Source organism: Erigeron canadensis, chromosome 1 (assembly GCF_010389155.1).
Source record: "Erigeron canadensis isolate Cc75 chromosome 1, C_canadensis_v1, whole genome shotgun sequence".
Taxonomy (NCBI): Eukaryota; Viridiplantae; Streptophyta; class Magnoliopsida; order Asterales; family Asteraceae; genus Erigeron; species Erigeron canadensis.
The window spans coordinates 59,680,589-59,699,993 of NC_057761.1; the positions used below are offsets into that span (position 1 = coordinate 59,680,589).

At 36.2% G+C, this 19,405-nt stretch overlaps 1 protein-coding gene across 2 annotated transcripts; it reads left to right on the forward strand.

Annotated features, from left to right (window-relative positions):
- The first annotated feature begins 2,595 nt into the window (after window positions 1-2,595).
- On the forward strand, window positions 2,596-18,552 carry LOC122603729 (DNA repair protein RAD50). Of its 2 annotated transcripts, XM_043776518.1 has the most exons (27): window positions 2,596-2,940; window positions 3,836-3,922; window positions 4,454-4,621; window positions 5,328-5,503; window positions 8,255-8,369; window positions 8,653-8,881; window positions 9,287-9,465; window positions 9,563-9,733; window positions 10,128-10,232; window positions 10,312-10,419; window positions 10,919-11,130; window positions 11,221-11,313; window positions 12,455-12,582; window positions 12,789-12,903; window positions 13,216-13,345; window positions 13,472-13,681; window positions 13,909-14,117; window positions 14,210-14,411; window positions 14,969-15,138; window positions 15,217-15,541; window positions 15,948-16,073; window positions 16,150-16,202; window positions 16,662-16,812; window positions 16,891-16,953; window positions 17,748-17,881; window positions 17,974-18,102; window positions 18,180-18,552. In XM_043776518.1, exons 1-27 carry the CDS (start codon window positions 2,818-2,820, stop codon window positions 18,217-18,219), a joined length of 3,951 nt encoding a protein of 1,316 aa, XP_043632453.1. In that variant the 5' UTR covers window positions 2,596-2,817; the 3' UTR covers window positions 18,220-18,552. The 2 variants fall into 2 exon arrangements, with proteins under 2 accessions (XP_043632453.1, XP_043632459.1); XM_043776524.1 differs by lacking the exon at window positions 2,596-2,940 and having other exon boundaries at window positions 3,862-3,922; window positions 4,461-4,621.
- The last annotated feature ends 853 nt before the right edge of the window (window positions 18,553-19,405 follow it).

The following is a 19,405-nucleotide window of genomic DNA, read 5'->3' on the forward strand; positions in this document are numbered from 1 at the left end:
TGGAATGTGTGTGTTGCGGCCCTAGGGTTTTAGAGTTAGTATTTATAGGTTTAAGGCAAAACCCTAGCTGAACCGACTTTTCCAGCGGTGCTGGTGCACTCCCAGCGGCGCTGGTGAGGTCCCCAGCGGCACTGGTGATGCTTTCTGGGTGAGGAGCGGCGCTGGTGATGTACCCACCGGCGCTGGTGAGCTTCAAGATGACTTCCAGCGGCTCTAGAGAGAAATAAGCGGCGCTGGAGGCTTCAGATTCCACACAAAAGTTGTAGATCTTTCTCTTGCCTTTTCGTTGATAGCTTACGCGTCCGAAACGGAGTCCGTATGAAGAAGTTATGCCCAAAATACTAACACGTGGTCATAGGCTTCATGTTAACACAAGTTCCTTCATCTTAAGTCTTGAATCTCGACCCGAATCTTCATCGAACCATCATTTATCTTCCTTTAAGTCCTTTATCACCATTTCTTGACATTTTTCTTCATTCCACAAGCAATGAACCTGAAATCACATATACATGCCATTAAGTATCATAAGTTCACTCAAAAGACTATAAAATGCGGTAAAAGTCTATGTAATTATCGCACATTAGTGGTTCTCTTGATCTTGTTCCATTTCCCTTGTAGTTGACTTTTGTTGTGCTCTCCCACCGGGCGGTTATTGTTGAACCCCTCAAGCACTTTGGCCCAAAACATTGTCTCGTCTTGGCTTATCACCACGCCCGAGTCTTGTGAAACATGTGTCCACGACTGAGCCAACAAACCGCCTCCTGAATTGACCACTTCGCCTTTACCGCTACATCAACCCTTTTTTCGTCAACCATTTGGGCGGGGCAGGAACTTCTTCCACTTCTTCCTATGAAGAGACGATACTAGTTCGTGCCGGTTGAGACGAAGTCTCAGCTACAAGCCTCTGGAATTGCGGAAATTTTGGATTGGTAACTTGAAATTGATTAAAGTGTTACATTAACATGAACTGCTGAAACTGTTCGTTAAATAGTGGCGAATTCAACAAATGCGAAAACGATAGGTTTATAGCACCAAAGCTGCTAGATGCCCCTATCATATTAGACGACAACATGGACGGGGGATATCCCATTGGAAGAGAACCCCAGAAGCAACGCGTCAAAATCTTGATTGATAGTGTTTTGGTATTGGTTTTGGTTTGTGTTTTGGTATTGGTATTGGTTTTGGTTAATTCTTTTAGGCATGGTGGATGAATTGGTTTTGGTTTTTGTTAATATGAATTGTAGAGAGAAACATGTGAGTATGAAATGGTGAAGAAGTGTAGTGTGAAGAAGTATGAAGATGGTGGTGGTTTAAATAGAAAAAAAAAAAATTTAAAAAGGGGAGCGGGCCAATGATTTCAAAAACAAACGGCTATATTCATTTTTGTTTTGTTAGATAAAGGCTCAGCAGACCCCACCTCCACACCAAAACGCTCGTCCGAGCTTGAAAGGAACCACTGAGACGCACCCCAAGACCAGGGACAGATCTACCATTGTAGAAGGTAGGTCCTAGGACCTACCTAAGTTTTGGAAAAAATGTAGAGGTTATGTGATATTTTTTTCAAGGACCTACGTAAAATTTTGATCAGGACCTACCTTAAATTCAGGGATAACATTCAGGCATTTTGATGAGAAAAGAAAGAAGAAATTTCAGGTAACTTAATCAGACTGAAAGAAAAAATGCTAAGGAAGAAGATGAAGTACATCATCAATGCTTTTGGAGACATGTAAAACTACATAGTACAAACCACTATTTCTTATTCTACCCATTGACATTAAATTAATATAAGTTTTGGAAAGAACGTTTGTCCAACTTTATATCAACTAGTGTTGTACATGTTTATAAGCAAAAAGTACAATCTTAATTGAATGAGATGGATTAGTTTTTTTTATACAATGGATAATCAATATTACATTATATATTTATATGCTTCTAGTTCTATAACATTTAAATCTTTTAAAACATGAATTTGTAATTTTGTATATAGCTAAGTTTCTTTCAAAACATTTATATATGAGAGTGAGGTTTTTAGAGATTAATTTATATTAACGCCTCTAAAGTTTACAAAATAAATTTTATCAAAAAATGAAACCATTTGCGGAGGGGTCCTTTTTTCACAAAGGAAAGGATGATCCGCATTGACGATGAAAAAAGAGGTAACACAAAATAGATTAACGGGTTTGTATTGAGCCTCAATTTATTTCAAAACATATATAGATTTTTGTCATTTTGAGGGCCTAATTTATATTATCTCACAAGCCTATAAGATCTACTAAAGTATACAAATTTCTTATTTATAACTAATATAGTTGGTGTTAGTAACGACCCAACCCGATCCGATCCGACCAATTAATATATTTATTTTTTGATTTAAATAAGCTCAAAATCAGGACCTATCTTATTTCAAATCTTGGATACGCCACTGTCCAAGACGCAGCCGTGCTTATGGCGTCGATAAATGGTTTCGCATCGGACGTCGACGTCCGTATAAGGACCGGGCCTAAGGAGAGGCCTTATGAGTTTATGCTTATTTTGTTTATCCAATCCGAAGTCCGAACCGACACACATAACGTATTACTCCGGAGGGAACCGACTCCCATATCACACCCGCTTTTTTCCCTTCAAATAAAAAAAGTTAAATCAAAAACCCTCTTTCACCGGAATTTGAAAACCCTAGCACCGCCACCGTCAATCCTCACCGGCGTAACCATCAAAAACAGATGATCGACCATCATATACACCCTTAGTGTAACATCACCTGTCAAATTCATCTTAAGTAATACGGTAGAAAAGTAGAGTAAAAACAGTTTCTAAGAAATGAGTACGGTTGACAAAATGCTGATCAAAGGTATCCGGAGTTTCGACCCGGAGAACCGTAACGTTATCACGTTTTACAAACCGTTAACGCTTATCGTCGGCTCTAACGGTGCCGGCAAAACTGTAATCACTCTTCCGTTTATATGTATATATATCCCTTTATATATAATAATTTTGACAAAGTTAAATATACTGTTTGCTAGGGTTTGTGGAACTTGTTTGCTACTGATTTTTTTTATTTAATGATCAAAGTTTGGGTAAAGTAGTTTATATTTAGCTTTTAGTTGGCGAACTGCTAGGCGCTATATATTGTTTTGAGGATTATTTCGTAGAGTTTGTGGATTGTGATGCGACATTATGCTTTAGTGTGTGTATATGTGTTTCGCTTCACAGACTCGTGCCCTCGAGTGCCCAGGTCCAACGTTGTCAAATTAGGTTTTGGTGTGCCACTGATTTGAAGTTACAACTTTCAGTGATATATCAGTTGTATTGTGTAGTAAATTAAAACTTCATTTCAGCCCTTGTACTTAATAGAGTGATTGAAGTTTTCTTGTATTGGTGAATTGCTTATAATGTGTAGCCTAGTTGGTTCCACAGATCGGGACATTTGGAGAATCTCACAGGTTCAATCCCCTCCCGATTTGAGGAACCTGAATTTGCCAGAGAAGTCATTGGCTAAGGTCAAGTGGATCAGTTGGTTGGGCCACCATTTAAGTGGGCTGCGAGGAGGAGAGAACTTGATTTACTTCTCACGTAATGGGCGTGGGACCATCTAGTGTGGGATGGTTGGGTTGTCTAGAACACTAATCTTTTGGCAATTTCTATCCCTGTCAACCTTGTTTAATTTTGTGGGTTTAGTTAAGCTAGTGAATGCTGATCTGAATGTGGTCAACTGTTTTGCTTTAATCTGATAGTTGGCCATAGGGTTTGTTGAATGTTTTGTAAACTTAAGCTCAAATGTGTGTGCATGTGTGTTTCTCATCTAAATCAATTACATTTGATTTGTTTTTGTTTACAGACTATTATTGAGTGCTTGAAGTTGTCTTGTACGGGTGAATTGCCACCAAATGCCAGGTCTGGCCAGAGCTTCATCCATGATCCTAAGGTCTCTCTTTGTGTTCATACCCATACTTTTTGATTAAAAATTTATTACAAGTTGGTCTGGAGGAGGATTTGTAATCAAATGGCAAAGATCCTGAAAGCGTAAGTTTTCTAAAAGGGATAAGTGCACCAAAATATAGGCAAGTAAGACCGAAAAGTTATAGTGTTCATGAACTACCAGAACCTTAATTGTATGCACGAACAACGAATTTAGTAAATATGTTCAAATCATGTAACATGGTTATGTCGCACCCCATATGAGCTGCCACGTGCAAACTTTTGATTGGTTGGTCATAGTTAGCTACATGATATCAACATTTTTACTAAGTTTGTGCATTCAAGTAAGGTTCTGGATGTTTGTGCACTCTATAACTTTTCGGTCTTAGTTACCTACATTTTGGCGCACATCCCTTTTCTGAAACTTTTTGTTTGTTTGGAAAGGGTAATGAGAAAGCCTAAAGCCAATAAGGAATTATAATATGTGTATAACTTTGTACATTTGCTTGATTTTAAATGGATCGCTGGTTGGGTCTAGGTTGCAGGTGAAACAGAAACAAAGGCCCAGATAAAGTTACGATTCAAGACAGCAGCAGGTAAAGACGTGGTGTGTATAAGATCATTTCAGTTGACTCAAAAGGCATCGAAAATGGAGTACAAGGCAATTGAGAGTGTATTGCAGACTATAAATCCTCACACTGGAGAGGTACTTTAGATAGTCTTTCAATACTGAGAAATGTAGCAACGTTTTTTTAAGGTTTTTTTTTTTTTTGCTAGTTACATTTCAGTTCTTTGGCTTTCTGACATATGGTTTTACTTCCATAAATTACTTGTTAATAACATGGTATTTGATTTTGGTACTTATTGGCATCTGATGGTTTTTAACTTAATGTATTTAGTTTGGTAGTTCTGAAAATTCCCGAAAATGATTAAGACTTTTTGCAGCGTTCAATATTGCTTTTCAAGATTCTGCAAGAATGCTTGAAGTGTGTTAACATCAATAGAAACTTTACTCATAAACTTCCTGCACTTGTCAATGACTTTAATAGCTTAGAACTAGGATAATTGAAGTTCACTGTCTAGAGACACCATAGGATATGTTCAGTGTGCTTTCTTGAACGTGACATTGAAGATTTTCCTTTTGATCAGTTCACTATAGCATAATTTATATGGAGGTATTGCATATTAATGTTGTTCGAGGAAGTGTTGATTTCATTGGAGATGTAATTATGTATAAACCAATCATTGTTCTAGATTATAAGTTATCGACTTCTCAAGTTTAAACCGGTCTATATTCAGGAGTGCAAGCTTTTGTTGATATTTTCAGAAAATCTGAAAACTGAAGTTTTTGTCCTTGTTGTATTATAATACTTGTAAGCTCAACATAACCTATTATTATTCTGTGAATGCAGAAAGTTTGCCTTAGCTATCGGTGTGCTGACATGGACCGTGAAATTCCTGCTCTTATGGGCGTTTCTAAAGCTATCCTTGAAAATGTTATATTTGTTCACCAAGATGAGGCCAATTGGCCTCTACAAGATTCCTCGACATTGAAAAAGAAATTTGATGACATATTCTCGGCTACAAGGTACTCCCTTGATACCCCGGTTTGTTTGTTAGTATAAAGCGTTATCTTGATTCTAGACTATGCACCTTTAGTAGAAATGGTTGTTTCTCTCGTACGGAATGCATGTTTGTTAGAAAGATGTTCTATTAATTAAGTGAAAAATAAAAAAATGTGTGTGTTTGTGTGTTGGGGGGGTTACACTCAAACACGGAACAGATCAGGAGTGTTTATTTGATGATGTAACTGTTTATTGAACTTGTAACTAATATTAATCTAACACCAGTTGAGTACGTCTTTATAACGTTGTTTGTGGATATGTTGAAAATGGTTCACCCTGTCATAAGCTTCTCTCTAAGTCCCTTTACGTACTTGTAAACTCCAGACAACTAGCTTTAAATAACTGAAAAGTGAAAACTATAATAACCTGTCTTTACATGTGTAGACATGAGATGTTGCTTGAACTGCCGCCTTTTTAAAATTTTCATCATAGCCCTTAGTCCTTTACTCGATGTTTCATTATATATATTCTAAAAACCTATATACTTTTACAAGTCTTTATTGCATGTTTAGTACAACTCTTCTATGCATATAATTGTACAGTTTTATAAACATAGAATACAACTAACATATTACCTACAAGGCTACAACCACTTATGCATAAAGTACAAACAATATCTTTACTAAGTATAAGGCACATGATACAACTTTCTTATGCATTACACTTTCCAGTTTCACTTCTACTACAAGAACATGTCTAAATTCTTTCATCAAAACCTTTTCTTCCCCATTCTTCCCAAACACAAGAAGATATCTAAAAATCCAATTCCTGCAACAGATCTTCATACTTAATCAAAAGAAGTAATCAATACACAACCATGAGAATAACAAGTATGTCAGTCACCTCATCGATCCGGGCAAATTCCACCGCCAACAACCTTTAGACGCCGGTTAAAAAATAAACACCATCGTCGGTCACCACCTCATTTGGATCTATAACACCATCGAGAACCACATTATCCGGATGTATAACACCTCCGACCAAACACCACTGCCGCCAAACTTTAAAACCGCATTTATACACAGATCTTAGAATACAAATAAAGAGTCATATGCAGCCGATCTCTACCACCGCTGGATCTACACCAGCTCCGTTCAAATAGCACCCACTTCAAACAACACACCTACACACAGATTCAAGAAGAGAGAGAAACTTGACGTCATTGTTGCCGTCAAAACCATTGTTGGACGAATGACTATGTTTGTTGCCGTCACCGTCAACAGTTTGTGTGTCCACCTACCAGCAGTGATGCACCACCACCATCACGATAAACCACCGAGTTTAATTTTTAACGGAATAAGCAGAATCAAGATCAATAGTGGGTGAGGTGGGTGTTTGTGGTGGTTAAGAGTGAGATATGGTGAAAAATATGTTAAAGCCTTGAAGGTGAATGTAGCTAACATGAAGGAGAAAGTGGGTTGAATACAGAGAATGACATTTGTTTCTTTTCCCAAGAAAGTGTAACCCACCGTTTCTAAAACCAGCATATAGTTTAACATAATTTATTTTCTAAACTTTACACATGCTTTGGCAAAAGAAATACATACAGGAAGTTCACTTGAAGTACTACATTACTTGTATTATTAATTAGGGATGATGGCATACGAATGTAACCAGCTATGACAAAATGATTATGTAATGTAGTGACTTACTCGGGTGGCTATGTGATGTAAGATCCTTCATTTTTCGGGTTATGTGATGTATCGCCGGAAATGGTGTTGCCGAAGATTGTGTCACCGGGAAAATGGTATTATGGTGGTTGCGAGTGTTGGTTGCTGAGTTTTTTCTTTTCATGTTCATCTTCTATAATTTCTATTGATATATATAATTTTTATGTATTGAATTGAGTTTATTTGAAAAGCTTTAATTGGATTTTGGGTTGATTTGTTTCGTTAAATTGCAATTGGATTTTGATTTCGGATGTGGAATTAAGTTTATATATTCTTGGGATGCTGTTAACTCCCTAATTTTGAGTTTATATGGATTGTATTGGTTTAACACGTATTCAAGAATGGTATTGCCGGAAAACTCATCGGGGGAAGATGACCGGAGTGTAAATTTACCGGATACATAACATAACCATTTTGTCATAGATTGTTACATTCGTATGCTATTATCCTTTGAACTATTACCAAATTTAGCTGTTACAACTTGCAGTTGCCGGTAACATACATCACATAGCCCAAAAAACATAAGTGCGTACATCACATAGCCACCCGAGTAGTTCACTACATTACATAACCATTTTGTCATAGGTGAGTTACATTCGTTTTGTCATTATCCCTATTAATTATATATAATCTAACCTATCTAGAATTACAAAAATATTTTTATCTAATCTATTAGGTATTCTTAACTGTTATTAGTGTACATAAGATAGTTTTAAATATTAACTAAAAACTTAACATTTAGATACACAGTGACATGTATTGTTAGTTTTACATTGCATATTTTGTATATTAACCACACGTACATAGCTTCTCATATGTTAAACATGTACAAAAAGATTTTAATTTTTTTTTGTTTGTATACTATGTGATTACGAGAGCTTTAAAAATAGTTTTTACTGGCTACCGCAGCAACACGCGGTGGTTAAAAACTAGTTTATTTTCTAGTTCAGTCATCAGTGGAATGCTAAGTTGACTAGCTGTAAAGCTTACTAATTTTGGGCTCTTGTTTTCAAATCTTTTTGTTGTAAAATCATGCACTTGAAGATATACAAAGGCCTTGGAGGTTATCAAAAAGCTTCACAAAGATCAGGCTCAAGAGATTAAACTTTCTCAAAAAGATTTAGAGAAGCTTCAACTCTTGAAAGATGCTGCATTCAAGGTTTATATTTTGCCTTCCCATTTTCATTCTAGTTGATTCAAAACCGCTGTTACCCCTCACTATTGTAGTGTGATTTTGAAATTACTTAATGAAAACATTACATAGTTTCTTTTGGGGAAAGTTGTTAAATATCAATATAATATGGAGAGTGTAGATAAAGTTACTGACTGACAATTTGGGTCATCAACAGTAGTACTTTTTCAACTATACTTTATATTGTGTCTGGTATGCTACATTTGAAATTTGGGCTGTACCTTATTTTGTTTGAGATGGTTTAATACAGCTTCGACAGTGTATCACTCAAGATCAAGAAGAATCAGAAAAGCTAGGCAGTAAAATGCAAGATCTGGAACAAAAGGTCCAAGGTGTGGATATTAAAATTTGTCAAATTGAAGCTACCTTGAAGGAATTGCGTAAGCTTGAAGAACAGGTCGCCACCAAGTCAGCTGAAAGACGCGCCTTATTTGAGGAGCAAGAGAAGCGTTTGAGAGATCTAGATGACGATAGTGATGGTTTGTAAATAATGCACTTACTCTTGTTTAACGTCTTAATGTATAGGTGGTCATTGGGATAGGACGAGATCTTTACTGATCTGGATTCAAGAATAACAAACCCGATAACCAGATGTTTTTACTTTGATGACTATATATCAGAAGGGTGTCATTCCAGTTTGAAATTAAAAAATAATAAAAAACCTGTTGGGTTACTTCTGGTTCTGAACATCACTTTACGGAAGCAAGAAGCTAACTTTATATAGCCGTAGGTGGTGGTGCCTGTTCTGCCCAATCGATTTGTTTTTCTACTAGACCCATTTTTACACTTTACTCGTTTTTAATGCTATTAGCAACCCCTAATCGCCTCTTTTGGGGGTTACATTTTCAGTTTAGTTTATCTGATCAGTGTGTGATGTTGAACAGATACGGATGAAGATTTAAGGGAATTTTATGCCAAGTTTACTGAAAGGATAGGTGTCCTGGAAGATAAAATTAACAAGACAAACAGGGAAATTGCGGACATTGAGATGAAAAGCACTTTATTTCAAAAACAAATTTTAGATTACACTGGGAAAGTTGGCAAGATTCAGGCTGAAGTTGACGTATTTTCTTAATTTACATTGATGCCAAATTGTTTTCAATCTTATTGAAGCTCTTTTTGGTCGTTGTTGCTAATCAGTACTCTGCTTTTGGCTTTAGATTTATTTGAGATCAAAGAAGGAGAGAGACTTGGCAATCCGCGAGCTTTATCGGCATCACAATTTGGGGTCCCTTCCACAGTCTCCTTTCAATAATGAAGTTGCTTCAATTCATATATGTCGTATAAAGTCGAGATTGGACGATCTTGATCGTGACCTAGATGAGAAGAAGGTAGTCATCTTATTTTTTTCTAATAGACATTACCATGTAGATAACTAGAGGGATGTTATATTTTACAAATTACTTGAAAAATACGTGTTTTGTAGGATTTTGATACTAAAAGACCATTTCCCCCCTCTAATGCGAAGTACTGTTGGTTCATTCAGGAAAAACTTTGTATCTTAAGTTTCTTGGGTTTTTTCAGGAAGCACTTTGTATCTTAAGTTTCTACAATCATTCCTGTACCTTTTGCATCTGGACATGCCTTAGAGACTACCTCTTTGTTAATTGCTTGGATATTTTGCTAGTTTTACTTCACTTACTCAACTCGGAGCTTTAATATTCAATTGTTATGCTGTTTAGCACCGCTATTATATGTTAATTTTTGTAATGAATTTATCCTCAGAAATCCATGGACGAAAAGCTTAACTCAGCATGGGATCTCTATAGTATTTCAAGAGACAGATGTAAAGAAGTTGAGGCCCAGAAGAGTGCTAAGAAAGAGATACAGGTTTGTGCTTTGAAATACTTTCTTTAAGTGCAATTTATTCACTAACATTTGGGTTGCACTAATTTTTAAGTACATGTAGAATGACATAATGAGCCGGATAAAGCAAAAAGAGTACGAGCGCGAAAGTTTGGATCTTGAAGTTTCTGAGGACAACGTGAACCAGATTGATCAGAAAGAAAGGAGCATGGTAATGTTTTTTCAGATAGAGTATATAAAGTTGATTTGCTCATTTGGTTCTGGGTTTGATATCTCCGTTACCTTAAAGTTGATTTGCACTTGATGGTTTTAACCACCTTTTAGTGGCAAATCTCAATCCTAAAAGGTGGCAATTTCAAATTATTTGCCTATAAATAGTTATACTGGGTGTGTTGGAGCTCAAACGGGTGAAAAGTTTAAATAATAAAGTGAAGCTAAAAGGGAATAAGGTCAAGCGCGTCAATGATCAGTAATCAGTTAATGATATATTAAATCAATTATATTTTGGGTCAAGTGGTCACCCAATCTGCTCTGTCCAGCTTTTGACCCGTGCTAGTAATTCTCCAATTTAACCTCATCTTTTTTTGACCCTTTACTGAATCCGCCCGGCATGTCAATTTTTCCATCGTCATACGATCTACTATTGTACTATTTCCATGGTTTGTGCCTTAATGGGAATCTGATCTGATCTTGTTTATTCGAGTTGGTAGCGTATTGAGTTTGAAAGATTGAGTAAGGTTCTTGTGGAAGAAGGATTTGATCTTAAAATACAGCAAAAGTTAACAGAGTTAGCAGATCTTACAAAGAAAATTAAAGATCTGCGTCGTGACCAAGCCAATATGGCTGCAGATGCTGAGGAGAGAATTAAACTATCATTCAAGAAAGATGAGATCGAAAGCCATAAGAAAAAACACAAAAAAATGCAAGTTTAAATCCCATACCTTTTTTTATAAATGTAAATACTTTGATATTTTCTTTTTCATTGATAATTCTGGTGTCTATCAAATTCTAGAATAGATGAACACAAGAATAAAATTAGAGGGGTCCTGAAAGGGAGGCTGCCTCTGGACAGAGATTTGAAGAAAGAAGTTGTGCAAGCGCTAAGGTTCTCTTCTGTACATATTAAATAAATCTGAAATGTGCATATGATCATCATATTAAATAAATCTGAAGTGACTATATTAACAAAAATGTTCATATGATCTTTTATGTTCTTATGCAAGTCTTGCAATACTAGATTTGCACCTCATGTATACCTTGCAACCCCTTTTTCTTTCTTAGGACACGATTGTATATATCACCCTAGAATTCTGGAGTCCTGTAGTTATATCTATCTATACTATGTAAACATTTTAATGGTATTCGAAGGGTCATGTAATATTTGAATGGCATGTGGAATAGTTGATGTTATAATCAAATTCTGTATTTTGAGGTTGCAGTTGTCCCTATATTGATTCTTTGCTTAGCTATATGTTTTAGGTTTCTTGGTATAATGGTCTGCCATGCATTAACTTTGGCTTTGCACTTCTTATCTAGTGTTTTCCCTCTTTAGCTTTTGTAGTCATAACTGTATAGATATGTGATACGAACCCATCCCCTAATAGGCTCGTATCATGCCATAAGCTAGGTGTAGAACTCACTCTCAAAAGCTAGCTCAAAGGAGGAGGGGACACCTTAACTTATAAACCACCAACCAATCCCATACTTGGCCGATATGGGATCATGTCAATACCCCAACCTTTGAAGAGCTAACTTCCTCGTTGGTCACGGCTATGTTGGTCACGGTTGGCACCCTTCTCCCTAGGTCCAGACCACCTCTCCATAGGCCACCACTCCGAGCGTTGGAACCTCAAAAGGTAGGGCTGGCTCTGATACCAATTGATACGAACCCATCCCATAATAGGCTCGTATCATGCCATAAGCTAGGTGTAGAACTGACTCCCAAAAGCTAGCTCAAAGGAGGAGGGGACACCTTAACTTATAAACCATCAACCAATCCCATACTTGGCCGATGTGGGATCATATCAATATGACATATACAATGACAGAAATAACTCTATCTTTACAACTATCTTCTATATGCTGGGTCGCTGGGGTCTGCTAGGTATGATTCAGTACTCAGCGTTTAGTATTCAATAGTGACACCCAAGCGTTCTAAGATACTGGGCTCTTAATTTTGATTCTTATACCATGCTTTCTTCTAATTGATGGTATATTTGTATTCTGATGGTCACCTTTTCATGCAGGGGGATTACAGTTGAGTATGATGATTTGAACTCAAAGTCCCGTGAAGCTGAGAAAGATGTCAATGCAGTGCAATTAAAAATACAAGAAGTCAATAATAGTTTGGCCAAACTTAACAAAGATAAAGATTGTAAGCCTTTTTACACCTGTAAAAAATTATTTTGAAGGACATGGTTACTGCCAGCAATATCTTATTTTTGTTTTATATATTATTTGTTGGACCGTGCTTAGATATTTTGGAATGAAGGCTTAAATGGCTATCAAGTACCATAATATGTTTATATATATATATTTTAGTCTTTCGATATCTTTGGTTACATCTTTTTCATATTGCAGCTAGGAAGAGAGTTATTGAGTCAAAGCTTCAAACCCTGAATCAGCAGTCTGCCAGCATTGAATTTTATATCAAATTCTTGGATGTTGCTAAAGAAAAAATGGAAGTCCACAAAAGGTTTGCTTGATTTAGAATTTTGTGTATGAAATTTGTTTACAATTATCTGAGCAATGTCTGATTTGCTTCAATAAATTGATTTACAATGCTGAAAACAGCTTTGGACTATCATTAGGTTTGCCCTGCTTCCTATTTATCTAGGTTACAACATGTTAGCCATTTGACATTTTAGATATGAATGTACTTTTAATTGGCCCACTTTTTTGGTAAATTGGTTGAAATTTGCCACCTTGAAGGCTTTAACTAAGTACTAAAATACTATTGATACTCAGTTATGGTACTAATCCACTTCACTCGTGATATTGGAGGCAGTAAGTACAACATTGCTGACGGTATGCGTCAAATGTTTGATCCTTTCGAAAAAGTTGCTCGTGCGCATCATATATGTCCTTGCTGTGAGCGTCCTTTTTCTGCTGAAGAAGAAGATGATTTTGTTAAAAAGGTTGATTTCATTCGCTGCATTCACTTTTCAGGAACAATATATGATGGCAAAGATTAACTATCCCGATAGAACAGTTACTTAAAGTTTCATATATCTGATTTTATCTGTGGTAATCTGCCTATCCAGCAACGAATCAAAGCTGCAAGTTCTGCCGAGCGTATGAAATCACTGGTTAAGGAATCGTCAGAAGCAGAATCTCACTTTCAGCAGCTGGAAAAGCTTCGTCTAATGTATGAAGAATACAGCAAAATAAGTAAAGAATCAATCCCTCTCGCTGAGAAGAACTTGGTTGAACTGAAAGCTGATTTGGAAGAAAAAACTCAAGCCCTTGATGATGTAACTCTTCTTTTTTCAGCCTCTATCTTTTCACATATGTAAATTGCTTATTATTTTTCCATATGTAGGATAATGATATACGTAGATTATCTTCAGTATTTTGAACCAAGTACTCTGATAAAATTAGCTTCATTTTTGTTCATGCGACATTAATGCTTGTCATGAATTTTTCTTATATTTGTTGATCACTCCATACTGTGAACTTATTAACAGAATAATATATGTAGGTCTTGGGTGTTTTAGCTCAAATAAGCTCTGACAAGGAGTTGGTTGAATCCTTGGTGCAACCTATAGAGACGTGTGATAGACTCTTTGGTGAGATGCAAAAGCTGCAGGAAGTAGTTGACGATTTGGAATATAAACTTGATTTTCATGGTGGCGGCGTCAAGTCCATGGAAGAAGTGCAATGTGAGCTACGAACAGCGGAAAAGACAAAGTAGGAATCTATTACTGTTCTGAATTTTTCTCTTTTTTTAATAAGTTCTTTCCTGCTACCGCATTATGGTGTATTTGTCTGGTTTAATATAGGGATAACGTAGAAAATGAGCTGGAAAACTTACGCGAGGAAAGAAGGGAAGTGGAGCGTGATCTACAAATGGCCGAATCGAGGTGGTATTCTGAACGAGACAAAAAGGTGAGAGTGGAGAATGCGTTGAAGAATCTTAAGAAGGTGGAAGACGAGCTAGAACAATTGGTTGAGGAGTCTAATAAGCTTGACACTCAGATCAAGGTAACTGTTAGAATTGACCAGATGGGTGAGCCTGGTAACTGGTCTAAACGGGTTGGGGTTGACACATGTAATCTAGTATGGGTCCAGAGTGGCTGTCGGGGTTGCATTGACATACTATCATTTTTTTCTCCATTTATTGCAAGTGTTAAAGCATTAGCCGTGTTTACTAAAAGTGCTTTATAAAGTTAAAAATTTGTATCTTTGATGACACATGATCACTTTTTTCTCCATTTATTGTAAAAGTTTAAAGCATTAGCTATGTTTACTAAAAGTGCATTATTAAGTCAACAATGTGTATCTTTGAATAACACGAAGTAAGAAGTCCACTAGATAGGCGCTTCTTATATTTGACCCATTTAGATAAAATGCATTCCTAATCATTTTATTTGAAATGGAAATATAGATCAAAATTCAAAGTGTGCTAAGAAACTCTCCCAGTTTATGTGGTTTATCGGTACACACAACATGCCATTGACTTACTAGGTTTATCATGAGATTCCGAGTACTTGGGATGAAAAATGTGTAATGCTCATGTTCTGTAAACCCTCGTGCTTCAGGATTTAGAAGAGACTGTTGGTCGTTTATCCAAGGAAGTTGAGAAGTACAGGAGTGCACATGAAGATATGAAAATTAAACACAACCAAGAATATGAGGCAGAAACTGAACTGAAAAGGAAGAATCGTCAGGGTGTTGACGAGCTTGATAGATTGATTTCTGTTATTGAAAGGCAAGTTCTCGTTCTTAAGGGTTGGATATGTGATTTTGTTATTATTGACTCTGATTACTGCGGCTGCTTTTATCTCAGGTATGAAAAAGATAATATTACCGAGAAGTTAGATGACCTCGAAGGAAAAATGTCTCGAGAAAAATCAATGCTTGCAACTTATGACAATAAAAAACTGGAACTCTCTGCTGAAGTGAAAAAAACTGAGGATGTGAAGCGTAATCAAGATAAATTACGACGTGATATTGAGGACAACTTGAGGTACCGGGAGACGAAGGCCAGAGTAAAGGGGTGCGATGTAGAGATTACATCTCTTGAAGAAAAAATGCTGGCCATGGGTGGCATTTCCGCTCATGAAGCTGATCTTGGGAAACTTGGTAAAGAAAGAGACAGACTTCTTTCGGAGGTATGATCGACCCTAGAGGTGGTACATTGGGTGTATCTGCTGGGTTGGGTAACCTTTTACAGTTGATATGTTTTGTAACTGGTCGAAGCTGGATGGGTCAGGTTGATCTGAAATACTTTTTGTTAAATTTTTCTGTTTTTGGCATATTCAACCTATTTAATGTTTTTCCTTTTTAGCTGCTTTTAACCAACTCGTATTTGATGTCTCATGTTGCCATTATGGTTAGCACAGGTCTATGTGGACAACATAGCATTATTTATTTATTAGGTTACTGTGTCTGTATCATCATTATTGACTAGTGCTTGTAATTACTATTTTTATGAGTATTCTTATCCACAAATATCCACATAATACTTTGAAAATCATTATATATTTGTGATCATATAATTAAGTTTGTATTTCGCAGCTGAACAAATGTCATGGTACTGTGGCTGTATATCAGAAGGCTATAACAAAGAATAAAGTGGATCTAAAGAATCCTGAATATAAGGAAATCGACAAGCGTTATTTTGATCAGCTACTTAAACTCAAGGTGACATAATTGTGACATCTCTTGCATGAATGAACTTCTACTTATAATGCTATTAACGGTATGATTTTGTTCACAGACAACTGAAATGGCTAACAAGGATCTAAATAAATATTACAATGCACTTGACAAGTGAGTTTTCGTTTTCTCTTTGCCATAAACTGGTTAGATCAGAGGTGGCAAGATTTGCGGGAGCGGTTAGGTAATGAGTCACATAGGGTTTGGTTAGAAATGAGTCACTTCTAGTAGAAGTCCAACCCTTCCAGTGGGGTTGACCAGCTAATACTTTCTTTTGTATTAATTATGATTACAAACCAAAAACGTAATAATCTAATGCTTTGTTGAAACTATATAGAAGATTGTATACTATAAATTTATACACACCAAACGGACCTGTTGATAGTTGAATGGCCTAAATTGCTACCTCAACGGAAGCATTCTCTAATTTATCTTGCCTTGCCACAGTAACGGATGTGAATCTTGTGCATGATTCGTTAATCCAAGTAATTAAATTTGGTAGCATGTACCATTATATGATGTCTAATGTGAACTGCAAAAATGGTTTTATATACTATCCTTGCATCTTAATAGGGCACTTATGCGCTTCCACACGATGAAAATGGAAGAAATAAACAAAATTATAAGAGAATTATGGCAGCAAACATACAGAGGGCAGGATATAGATTATATCAGTATTCATTCGGATGCTGAAGGTGGTGGTACCCGTTCTTACAGCTACAAGGTAAATGAATTCCTTAAAGCGGCAATTCTTCTTAGTTCTTTTTTAACTTGATAAAGTTGTTTATGATTGTAACTTTAGGTCGTTATGCAAACTGGTGATGCTGAGCTGGAAATGCGAGGAAGATGCAGTGCAGGTCAAAAGGTTTGTGATAACTTTAACTTTAAATTCAATAAAACCTCTCACAATGATTCCCAACTGTATTTTGGATTGATAAATCTGGATTACTGCAACTGCAGCTTTACATTTTCCTAGACTAGGAAGTGTCTATACTTGAATGGGCTGGTTTGGGCTCTTCTAATTCTTAAACAGAACAAGTGCTCCAAAATATTAAATGTCGCTACTAGCTAGGAGTGTGGGTCAAAGGTGGGAAGGTCTCGCCAAAACTACCTTCTAAGTTGCTGTATATAGACTTGAATATTCATTAAAATCGTGGTGTAACGTGTATCCTCCCCTGTTCCGGTCATGGAATAGATGAAATAAATCAAAAAATGGATTTTTGTTCAAGAATGAAATCTTGTTGGAACTGTCCATATCCGGTTCATCCTTCGGAACCCCCGCCCGCCCAGACGCGGTTTTCTCATTATCATCTACCGCCCTGTCTTTCCTCCCCGCTATTCACGCATGAAGATCGTCGTATGTATGCTCGACTTCGGGTGTTGGTGCTATAGTATAGTATGCATATTATGTTATATGTAAATTTTAGAACAAGACAAGCGAGTAACCCGACGTGACCTGCACCATTTCTGTCAGTACTAAAAATAACCAGTTTCGGGTTTTTTTTTCCATCATCCAGACCGCACATCATATTTACGAATTTCCTCACATGGTTAAAAATGAAAATGCAAACCTTCACCTTACATCCCCAAAAGGAACTGTTTTTATTGTTTTATAATTTTATGTCCCAAAATGTGAACCGTCATTATTTGGGCTCTCAGGTGCTTGCTTCGCTTATCATCCGATTGGCGTTAGCCGAAACATTTTGCCTCAACTGTGGAATACTTGCACTCGATGAACCAACCACCAACCTAGATGTTCCAAATGCCGAAAGTCTTGCTGCGGCTCTTTTAAGGTATGGTTTGCTTATGTCTTACATTAAAGTTCGGCTATAACCATCAACAATGTCTTGCGTTGACACACAGCTTGACTTTGGTGGCTTTACAGAATAATGGAGGATAGGAAAGGACAGGAAAATTTTCAACTGATAGTAATCACACATGATGAAAGATTTGCTCAACTTATTGGTCGACGCCAGCATGCAGAAAAATATTATCGGGTTGCAAAAGATGACCAGTAAGCTAAATTATTTAGCAACATTTTCAATAAATATTAGTTTCTTGTGAAAAAAATTTATATTAATTGTCTTTCAGCCAGCATAGCATCATTGAAGCTCAGGAGATCTTTGATTGAAGTAGCTATATTCAAGCATACTTGAGCTCGTCTTATATTTAAGGTAGCCAGACTGAACTGACTCGGTGTTTAAGCAAACAGTGGCCCACTCTGGTCTAGTCTTTTCGGAGTGGTTTGTGTTCTCTTGATTTTGGGCATTGGGTTAGGTTTTGAAGTAATTTTGTGCTACATTGAACACAAACGTGCATCTTGGTTGCATTTGTTAGGCTCATGCAGTTTAATGCAGTTCTGTTCTTGTTGTAAGCATAACCTGACTCAACTGCCAATGTTATGAATCTGACTTACAGAATGGTTTCGAATTAATTCCATTAAAACTTTATTAGTGTTGTAAAAGGGTTGATGTACAGGAAGTTTTGTTTAAAAAAAGCAGGGTAAGCTAAAAAAAAATTTAGCAATAGAACATGTTTATTAACAAGAATTAGTTTTTATACCAAATTCCCAAAACACTATCTAGTTAAATGATCTGTAATCATCTTACGTTTAATATGTGGTCATAGTAATAAAGGATAAGCATATGAATCCAAAATGTCTCTAAATATGAATCATAAACTGAATCAGATGGGAAACATATTAATTTTTGAAATCTTGCGATTTGAAGAAATTAGTCACCGTGACATGTAGTCAATAGTTTTTTTTGTGTTTGTTGAAGACAGTGTGCGCACAAAAGTACAAAACATTAACAGTACGTCCATCAAATTTGTTGCGAGTTTACCAATTTTATCGGTAACATTAGCATTTTGTTTTTCATTATAATATATTTTTTAGATTTATAAAACAAAGTAAATGTAATTTGATGGCAAGAATCCAATTTATACTTAATATTCTTTTCTCATTGATACAATAATCTTTTTACAATATTGAAAGTTAAAAGGTTATATTAATGGTATGTTTTCATCATTCTGAAAAGTTGATTGTCACCACCACTGTTAGTCGTCGTTGACATCGTGCAGGTAACGTATAAGTATGTATAATTGTACATATAAGTTTTTCCGATTTTGTTGCATACTTGATGAAAAAAGCAATCAATGTTTTTGGAGAAGGAATGTCAAATTAAGTTTTTATTTTTTAGTACGATAATCAGAGAATAGAAATGGGGCAAATAACTAAATAAGAATGGCAGTCAAAAAAACATGAATATCATCGTATCTGAAACCTGACATATATATATATATATATATATATAGGT

Bases quoted from the DNA above. Each gene is read 5' to 3' on its own strand.
- LOC122603729 (XM_043776518.1), top strand. From the start codon at position 2,818: ATGAGTACGGTTGACAAAATGCTGATCAAAGGTATCCGGAGTTTCGAC. The intron at 4,622-5,327 runs GTACTTTAGATA...CTGTGAATGCAG, and splicing joins TAAATCCTCACACTGGAGAG to AAAGTTTGCCTTAGCTATCG. The intron at 14,118-14,209 runs GTAGGAATCTAT...GGTTTAATATAG, and splicing joins CGAACAGCGGAAAAGACAAA to GGATAACGTAGAAAATGAGC.